The sequence below is a fragment of the Montipora foliosa genome, chromosome 13 (genome assembly GCF_036669935.1).
Source record: "Montipora foliosa isolate CH-2021 chromosome 13, ASM3666993v2, whole genome shotgun sequence".
Classification (NCBI taxonomy): Eukaryota; Metazoa; Cnidaria; class Anthozoa; order Scleractinia; family Acroporidae; genus Montipora; species Montipora foliosa.
This window is the reverse complement of record NC_090881.1, coordinates 31178155-31188154: the sequence shown is the minus strand read 5'-3', so window position 1 is coordinate 31188154 and position 10000 is coordinate 31178155. Positions and strand designations below refer to the sequence as shown.

Genomic DNA, 10000 nt, shown 5'->3' with positions numbered 1-10000 from the left:
GCGGCCCAAAAGCCCCGGGCCCAAAAGCTATCATTTTTTTGGAGAAAGTCATCTTGATCTGGACGAAAATCATCGCTACAGGACAGAACTAAAGTTTTTTCCTTATATCATCAGTAAAAGATTTGGGGGAATGAGCTTTTTGTGGAGTCGGTCGAAGTGCCAGTACCAAGGGGATTATCCAGATAGCCTTTTGTGAACATGACTCTATCTGAAGTCAATTTTTGCGAAAGAATGTCGGCTCTACTCTAGCAGGGTAAAATTTGGGAAAACTGCCAGAGCTTACCTAAAGGGGAGCTGATCAAGTGGATATTCTTTGACTTAGGGATTCCTTATAATAACGTCTCAAAAGCCTCAATGTACAATTTTTATTGACTGGCCAGAAGAAGAAATACATTACTAAACTTTATAAAAAACACACACAAACTCATAACTTCATTCTATTTATAAAATCAAAATCATATAACGTATCTGATTGAAATCTGATTTATACAACCTATTATATACAGCAGGCCATTATTTTATTCATAGCTAAATGTTGGTAAGAGGCACATTGTATCTCTGTTTACATGTGTTTACTCCTACTGCTTTTATGATTGAGACAGTAAGATATTTGTTGCAATGGTGATGTCATTATTGCTTGTAGTCAGGGCATGTAGCACCGCTAGCCTTGAGAAACCCATCTCCACTAGGGTTTGGACCTGAAATAATTAGAGAGACAACAAAGAAAGAAACATGAACTGATATGGAATTGTTACAAGGAATAAATGAATAGCTTGTGCATGTGAACCAGTAACTTCACAGAATTGCGCAAAAGTTTCCTCGAATTGCCCGCTTAAAAAAAAAACATTCAACTGCAAGATCTTTAGTTTTTTTTTTGGTCAGATTGGAGCTCTACAAACAGGTGTTTCGTACAACACTGTTACTTACAGATTCTGATAAAACACTCGTCGTTAGTATTCTTTACGATGCTAATAAGAGACACCTTGTTTTTCTGGCTACAGACAGTAATAATCTCCTCTCACAATTTGAACCATTGTTTTGAGTCCAGAGGGACACGCTTTTGTGAAGCCGTTCAAAAGACTCGCAGCACGTGTTTTATCAGTTCTATAAACACTTAGCTAAGCCTTGTGTTTACACAAGCAACAAAACACTGCTGCTCGTTTTTTAAACATCACATAATAGATCATTTTAAAAGCCGCAATTCACTAACCTGTTCCTCAGACACCTCTACAGTGGGCTGCTGGGGTAAGTTGGCATTGTCATCATTTGGATGCCTGGTCTGCCAGTCATTCAGCTGTGCATCTGGCTGACGGTTTGCTTCTCCACCCAATAACCAGCGTCCAGCAGCAGCAGCAGCTGCTGGGGGGACCAGAACATCAGCGTATCCTTGACCAACACGGGCAGGACCCTTCAGATCAAAAACAGTGTCATTTGCAGTACAGTGATATATCAATCAACTTTTGGAAAATACAAAAAGCTTGGATAACAGAGGAAAGTATAATGATTGACTACAGTAAAAAAAAAAGGCATGGAGTTGATATTATTAATGATGATAATGACAACAAGTACACGATTCAACACCCAAAGGACAATGATTCAGTAATAAAATGATACATAAAGTATGTCAAAGTTTATCAAGTTTAAAATAATGATACAAGTCATTAACGTCTAAACATTAAACAATGATCTTAACATTATTTATTTCTTATGTTATGTTTAAAAAACGAGAAGCAATGTTTTATTGGGTTTAAAAACATGAGGTGTAGCCGAGTGTTTTTAGACCCAATAAAACAGGTGCTGTGAGTTCTTTGAATGACTTCACAAACATTCCACAAAAAGTGTCCCTTGGGAGTCTGAACATTCAAAATGTTCAAAATGTGACGGGAAGATATCATACAAGAAAAACAAGCCAGGCCTCATTACTATACTACGGTTTAAAGCTCATGCACATGTTTTATCAATGTTTTGATAGGCTGTTAGGCCATGAATTATTGATAAGTTTTTGAAAAACAAATACAGTAACAAACTGGTCCTGCCAATCCAGCTGCAATATTAGGGGCTATAGTAAGAGGAATGCAGCTCAACAAGATCACACAGAAATCTCATAAAGTGCCAGGCTCTACATGTAGCAGCAACTGTATGGCCATGGTATTATCTTGGAGCAAAGCATGACAGCCAGATGTACAGTGTAATAAGCTGGTAGTTCGAATTTGATGAGGGAGGAAAATTGGAGTACCCCAAAAAGACTCTTTGGTTACAGGAACAGACAATCAGGGTCTGGAAAATTGACTTTACCAGTATCAATATGCACTAATAAAAATAAATTACGAGCAGGAGGTAGTTAACCCTTTCACTCCTGTGGGGTTCCCCATTGACGAGTAAAATCGTCTGGCATTAGACAGAGTAAAATCTATAAGTGTAACTCTTGGGAGTGAAAGGGTTAAGGAAAGGCAAGGAATCGACTTCAACTCATAAAAAACAAAAATTATTTTTAAGACTCAAAAACATGGTATTGTCCAACAGTACTCTGTTCCTAAGATGTCCCATCCTGGCTGCTGTGAGTGCTTGCTGTTCATAATGCTCTATTTGCTGCTGTCTCTGGATCTCCAATGTTGCTCCCATGGGATAAGACTGAGTTGAAGGAGTTGCAGATGAAAACGTGTCGCCAAGCATCCTGGAAACAGCAGCCATTGCAAACTCAGGCAATTTGAGCCATTGCTGAACACGAAATATGTTGAATCTATAAATAATTCCTGCCACCTAAGAAATGTTAAGGCAGAAAATTTATAACTTATGTGAATGAAGAAATCTGACAAAAGACAAGTCGTTGCACACAATGCAAGCCGACAGCAACATATGGTAAAAGAAAACAAAAGAATCATAATTGTTTATTATCACGTTTTTCACTCTCTGAATGAAAGATTGAAATATCATTATCATTAGTATTACGTACAGTGTACAATTTATTATTTCTACAACTTACAAAATTTACCATTTACTTACCATGCCACAAATACCAGCTAGGAGAGACTCCTTGTTGGACATCAACATCTGTCAATAAAGAAAAAATTAATGTTAATGGCTTCATTTTTTTAATACTTCAATTTATGGTCAATATTATTTTATTGGGAATCCATAATCCTGAACAATGGAAAATAGAAAATAAAGTTCTATGTACAAAATTTAAAGTCAGTTTATATCAAAATAAATGCATCTCATGTCTTGCAATATTACTAACCTGTAGGGCTATAGAGTAGGTAAATATTTTCCCTGAGATTGGCACACCAAGAAGCAAAAGTGCATCAGAAGGTGGGACATCACAGAAATACTGCACAACTGTTGCATACACAAATCCAAAGCTGTTTTTTTAATAATAATTGTTATGATAAAGGAAAACAACATGGTTAAAAGAAAACAAAAGAATCATAATAATGTTATGTCTATTATCACATTTTTCACTCTCTGAATGAAAGATTGAAATGCTTTTACTCAAATTCGTTCTGGCAACTATTGGAAATTCTAAATGATTAATAATTGCATGAGAAACCATTCTTCGCTTTGCATTGTTTGACTTGAATAATTATGGTTAATATTAAATCAAGTGATTTGCTGCCAGGTTTTGGTTTTATTTGTAATATTATGAGATAAGTGCACCCTCTGTCTCAAACATGATCAATTAGAATGTGGCCCCGGGCTGTACTCAAGATCTTGCCCACATCTCTTCCTTAGACTTCCATACTCGTAAATGATGTATGTTTCTTATTCCTACTGTATATTGCTGTCAAACAGTTTTGAGCTTCAAAAGATACAGTCCAGGAGGAGGAAGCCCCACTTCATGACCAAGATGTCTGATAGCAGAGACGGCTGTCAGTTGGAGCCCTATTGCTATTACAGTGGTGCTAAAGATGTAAGACTGAAAGAAACAACATTGCAAATGTACACTCCATGAACATTTTTGCAAAGGTTTGGTTTAGAGGTACAGCTCAGGCGTAGTTACATGTATGGTCTTGATCTTTACTTTGGCTGATCTCTGGAGCAAATGTCACTAAATGATACGAACACTGGATGTGTTGTATAATACGACCAGATATGTGGTGATATTCCCTATTGCAATACACACATTCTTTCCTTGGTTCATGTTCTGTTTGCACAATATGCAAAGTATCCAAGTAGCCATCCCCTATGTTCCTTCAAAGTTACCAAGGCTTGGGTTTGATCTCACTGGAAAACCCCGCACAAAAGGAATTTAATTACAAACATTCTGCTTGCAGGAAACATAAACTCCAACAATCTAATATTACTGTATACATGTAGATAGACAGAGCTAGGGGTGTATAAATTCGATACACAGGGCTAGGGAGTGCATCTCACATGTATGAAAATTACAATACTGCAGATTGCAACTAAATTTTTACACTTGGTGCTTTGTGTTCAAAAAAACAAAAACCACAACTTACTGCATATTTTTTGGATCCAAACCTCCTTTCAAAAATGCGGAAAGTGTAAAAAAGAAGTGAACCACAAATTAAGTTCCTGGTGGTTGAGTAGTAAAAACTGGATGACAGGATTTGCCATAGCTGATGATATAAGAATATAAGTAACAATTATTAGACCAATAGCCCACAAGGGGTATGGGTCAATCGCCCATGAGGTGAAGCCAAATGGGCTATTGGCCCGTGGCCCTTGAGGGTGAAGGTTCTAATCGCTTTAGTATCACCCAACTAGTCTGACAGAAAAGGCAATAATTAAGTCAGCAAATGTAAGTTGAAGAAATTCTCATTTGGCAATAAAACAAAAGTTTGCTAATTGAGGACTATTAGTATAGTCCTCTCGTAGCATAGCCAATTAAAATGCAGGATTTGCATCAGTCCACTAGTTGGGTGAGACTGATAGATCTTAGGCTGGGAATCAATCAATCATTCAACATTACTAAACTTCGTTATTTTATGCATGTCCAGATGTACATGTATTGTATCAACAACCTTTGAGTTTCTGATGATTTGGATCCATGTAACGTTGGGGAGCAAGGTCCTTGTGGATGATGAAAAAAGGATGTTTATGAGAGATGCTGTTCCAGTTAATACAAGAAGGCCTTTACTGAGTGGTGCATGGTCTGGAAAAGCAAGAAAAATAACCATCACACATTTACAAGTGTAGACTACAGAAAAACGATGATAATATCATCATTTTATGATAAGTGAAAATCTATACTGCGGTAATAATTGATTATTATTGTTATGCACAACAAGGGCCTCTCATTATTGTTTTGAGATCTTGCAGAGAGTCACACTATCCAAAAGCGATTGAGAATGATCACATTCATGAGTATGCTTGACTTGGTAGTGAAATATTATGACACTCTCCACTGGCTTTATTTTCATTGATGAAAAACTATAGTCCTAATGGTTGTTATTGGAGTTGAGCCTGCAGGCACATTTTATTTTTTTTTAAACTACATGCAAAAGAGGCGTAAGAGTCAGTTCAATACAAAATGACCCCTTAGCCTCATTCATGTGGCAAAACCGCTGATAACTCCGATAAGGGCTATTCAAAAGATGCTGAAAAGAATAATCCCTTTATGGATTTACACAATTATAGTACAGTGTATTGAGGTCATTAAGCCATCCACTCGTTTTGTCAACGAAATGCTTAAGTACACCTAGGAGGTGCAGGGGTGGCACAGTGGTGAGAGCACTCGCCTCCCACCAATGTGGCCCGGGTTTGGCAAAATAAATCCTTTTCCCTTTTTCGATATACACTGTACCAGCTAACAAACAAGATTAACACACAGTTATCTCTGTGTAAGTCCACAACTAATGAAATCGTCAGCTTGTCTTCAAGCAAAATAAGCTGACAATTTACTTTGAATCGAAAACATCCGTTTTGTTTGAAGTGTTAGAAAATAAGTGTTTCACTATTTATTTTTCCTAATTATTTACGTGTGATCGGGTTATGGAAAGACAACTAGCATACGCCTTGAACTTGTATTCAGCTATAAACAACCCTCCCACATCAATCAATGCATGCGTTCTTTTTTATTACTGATATAACGAAAGTGTGATTTCGCTTTTTAATACTAAAATAGTTTGACACTCACAAAAGCCCGTAGACGAAGCCCCAGGGAACATTTAACACCGCGATCACAACTCCAAGAATTCTGGGTTTGTAGCTGTAAAATGCGCTTGTATCCTTGACAAAACACAATTTAGACAAGATCGAAGACAATCGAAACGAAACGAGACTCCCGGCTTCTTTCCAAACAAAGATGGCTTCCTTGTGCTCATTACGCATGACTGTAAGTAGAGCTGGACAACACATTTTGCTGGCTCAACTATTTGTCACAAGACTCTGACGTTTCCGCTAGTTTCTCTTTCAAATGGTCTGGATAGCACAAGTGTTACTAATATTTCAAAAAATACAACCACACTTTTGAGTTTAAGGAAACATCGAAACATGTTCCTTATACAAGTGTGGTTGTATTTTTAAAAATATTAGTTTCTTTTTATATTTTACAAAAAAAATCAAAGATACTTTTGACATTAAAAGTTGAATCGTGAGCAGATAAGTCAACTATGACACGGGTCAGCCAGCAAGCAATTAAAGTTTATTTCGCTTTACGATTAAATGTCGTTTAGTTAGACTAGTTACATAGACTACATAAATTGAACAAATCCTTGACTCCCAACATTCCACTTATTTAATAACAGAAATGTGTATTTTATTTATTTGTTGGATGGACTTAGCACACCTCCGTCGGCCAAAGACTACAACCAATAGTGAATACACTCTTTTTTTATAAGAACGTTTAATTTTGGATATGAGGCAGAACATTCTAATATATTTTTGCGATGTGAGGCTTTACATCAGACTTTGTCTCACCTGATGACTTTTATTGTGTTGAAGTTATTTTGGAACGATTATAAATAAAAACTGCTCATTATTACAAACTGAGATGTGTATCATACAATAAGAAAACCATTTTTATGTTATACAAAAGATTTCATTAAGTTTTGGGTTAATTTACAGGAATTTACATTAAGTTTATTTTATGCTTGCATTCAAAATACAAATGAGCTAAATAAAAACGTTTTTAATCGACTCTCAGCCTGAGGAATGTTCTTAATACGTTCTTAAAATTTTAGTTCCTCTCAGCCTCAACGTTCTTATAAAAAAGGTTCTTATAAAAAAAAAGAGTATAAAATAACAGCAATCAAGTGAAAAGCCTATCATGTGTACTTAGCCTTGAGCAAGAAGATACAGAACTCGTTCGTAGTGGTGAGGCTTTTTCGTGAGTTACAGCGAGAAAAACGTCGATGGGAAAGAAAATGGCAAATATCAAACCTTTACTTCAGAAACAAGTCTACCAACAGAAAGCAAGTGAGTATTACACTGCTGTTGAAAATGCAAAGAGGAACTACTACTTTGATAAAATCTCTACATCGACTCAATCTGAACTCTTCAATCTCGTTGATGGGCTGTTCACCGTAAAGGACAAGATAATCTTGCCTACCCATACTGACCGGCATGAACTTGCGACACGATTCTGCACTTTCTTTGATTCTAAGATCTCTGATTTACTGGACGCCGGACTTAATGGCTTCTTCTGACATTGGCGATTGTCATCGTTATGACAAGCAACCAACTCCATCATGCAAGTTATGAGCTGAGAACCTTCAGGCCAGTGACATCTAAAAATGTTAAATCAGTCATTATGTCATCCCGAACGAAGTCCTGCAGCTTGGACCTGATACCTACAGTCCTTGTAAAGAATTGCATTGACGTCTTGGCTCGCCCTATCACTGCAATTATCAACTCATCACTTATGACTGGCGTATTCCCTTCGCAATTTAAGCATGGCCTGGTCACCCCTATCATCAAAAAGAAAGATCTTGATCCTGAGCTTCTCAAGAATTATCGTCCCATTACAAGCTTGTCCTTCTTATCGAAAACCACAGAACGTGTTGTATCTAATCAGCTACATCAGTATTTGCAAGTTAATTAATGGACTCTATGCTCGAATGCAGTCTGCCTGCAGGCCTAACCACAGTACAGAAACAGCATTACTCCCGCTTCGCGCTTGGGCCATATGCATAAATCAACGGGGAAAAAATCGGTACCTCGAACTCGGTTAGTAAGAAGTATCTAAAATATTTATAAAATTCCAAGAAATCCAGCAAAAACAGCATGCGCTCGAGTGTCGAATGAGATGCAGTAGGACTCTACGACTGGGGGTGAACAATTTGTTCACTTGAGTTTGAGTCCTGAGTTTGAGTGACAAGTTGTGAAAACCTATTTGTTTTATTGAGATTGCGTTAATTTGTGTGTTGGTAATATTTAACTAAAAGAAACGTTTTAAATACATATGTTCCAAGAAAAAGATACAAGAGTAGTAAGCCCTGAGGAGCCGGGTTGCACCACCAGACGACAATACACAACTGAATACAAACACTCAAATTTCGAGTTTATCAGCAATTTGAATTAGAAATGCGGATGTTGAATTGTGAATACGCAATAATTACTTAGTGAAATGAGCAATAATTTACAGCAATGTAAAGCTTGCTTCGAGGTAGGGATCGGCACGAAATGCTTGTAATGCTATCCCCTCCCCTCCCCCTCCCTGGGTGTGGCTCAAAGTTCGCCGGTTCCTGGAACCCACTTTGTTGTCAAAGTGGCCATGGCAGTCCATCGATCCGCGGGGAAATTTAAATAAACTGTTGCGAAAAAAAAACCTTAATTTTCGTCGAGAGAAAATGGCTTCAATACTTGGATAGGGAGTACTAGTGGGGTAAGTTATTTAAGTTTATTTTGATTAAAGAAATTATATATTTGTGAAGGAAACGTACATATTTTGCGGAATGTGTACCGTGAAATGCGTGTATGCGTCACTGTCCGGGGTCAATGGGTTGCCCAAACAGCTTGCAGTCCTGGAAATTTCGAACAGAGTGGAACACAAAGGGAGCTTAAAAGGAAAAATTGTGGTTCCATTAATGGGTTCAAAGAATTGCTTTTAAAATCTCTCGGTCTTGGATTGTGTTTTTATTTTCAAGGTCATAGGTCATAGGTCATTGTTTTGAAAAATTATGAAATGGCCGTCAAGGGCAGTTTAAGGGCTGAATAAAATGACAAGTGCTTGCCCTAGGTTTGTAAGTAAGTGTAGTCGAGTGAATTTATCAGTTAGTTAAAAACAGAAGCAGAGTAAATAAAATTAAAGCAGATCAAATGAAAAGTTTATGTTGATTATTGACGTGAGGTAAAAACCAGAGGACCTAAATAATTTAAACCCCTTGGAATAGAGTGAAAAACCAATAAACTCAACCTACGTTTGGCATCAAATCCGTGAAGTGATCGAACTTAACATTTGTGGAAGGTGCCAGTGCTCTCATGAGATGTCAGGAGGGAGTTAATCTTATGGTATTTACTGACACTGATCCACGATTATTTGGTTAAGTTTAGAAGTCTTACAACATTGTCATTTTTATCGTCCATGGTACCATAAACATAATCAGCATCACTATATTCTTTACGATAAGCATTTCAATGTTGTTAGCGTTTTTAGCATTTAGTGATTTCACCCCCATTGGTCAAGGTCCTTTACCATTATAGTGTTGAGGCTGCTGCTACTCCATTTATTCAACCAAATACTTAAAGTGCCTTGTGATAAAAAAAAAAACCATCTCCTTTTTTCTTCAGATTTTGAAAGTGTTCTTGCTTAACATCTGAGTGGCAAAATTTTGAGCTTTGATTTTTGTCCAAAGGCCGTTTACTTTGAGTGTAAGTTTTGGATTTCACGGTCTGCCATTTCTCACGTTCAAAACTGACTGATTGGACCTCACAGGGTTGGACCCAGGGAAAAGTGATGTCAAAGGCTCACTATAGCTTAAAATTTCAGTGTGTGAATGCAGCTTGCTATAATTTTATATGCAAAATGAGAGTTTAAAAGTCTGAAAGCCCAAAACTCCTGTGCTGCGATTATTAATTCTGTGGCAAACACATGCATTGC

The 10000-nt window shown here is 37.2% G+C and overlaps 1 protein-coding gene and 1 long non-coding RNA gene across 2 annotated transcripts in view; one reads left to right on the top strand and one right to left on the bottom strand.

Annotated features, from left to right (window-relative positions):
- Nucleotides 1–350: 350 nt before the first annotated feature.
- On the bottom strand, nt 351–6287 carry LOC137982243 (ubiquitin-associated domain-containing protein 2-like). Its single transcript, XM_068829321.1, has 9 exons — nt 6098–6287; nt 4983–5113; nt 4458–4577; nt 3810–3913; nt 3239–3359; nt 3004–3051; nt 2527–2760; nt 1211–1408; nt 351–698 (listed from the first exon to the last, which is right to left on the bottom strand). Exons 1-9 carry the CDS (start codon nt 6126–6128, stop codon nt 588–590), a joined length of 1098 nt encoding a protein of 365 aa, XP_068685422.1. The 5' UTR covers nt 6129–6287; the 3' UTR covers nt 351–587.
- Nucleotides 6288–8674: 2387 nt separating this feature from the next.
- Nucleotides 8675–10000, top strand: part of LOC137982922 (uncharacterized) — a 4181-nt gene continuing 2855 nt past the window's right edge. Inside the window, exon 1 of the long non-coding RNA XR_011118865.1 lies at nt 8675–8785. This is a non-coding gene — a long non-coding RNA (uncharacterized lncRNA). The remainder of the gene's footprint in view (nt 8786–10000) is intronic.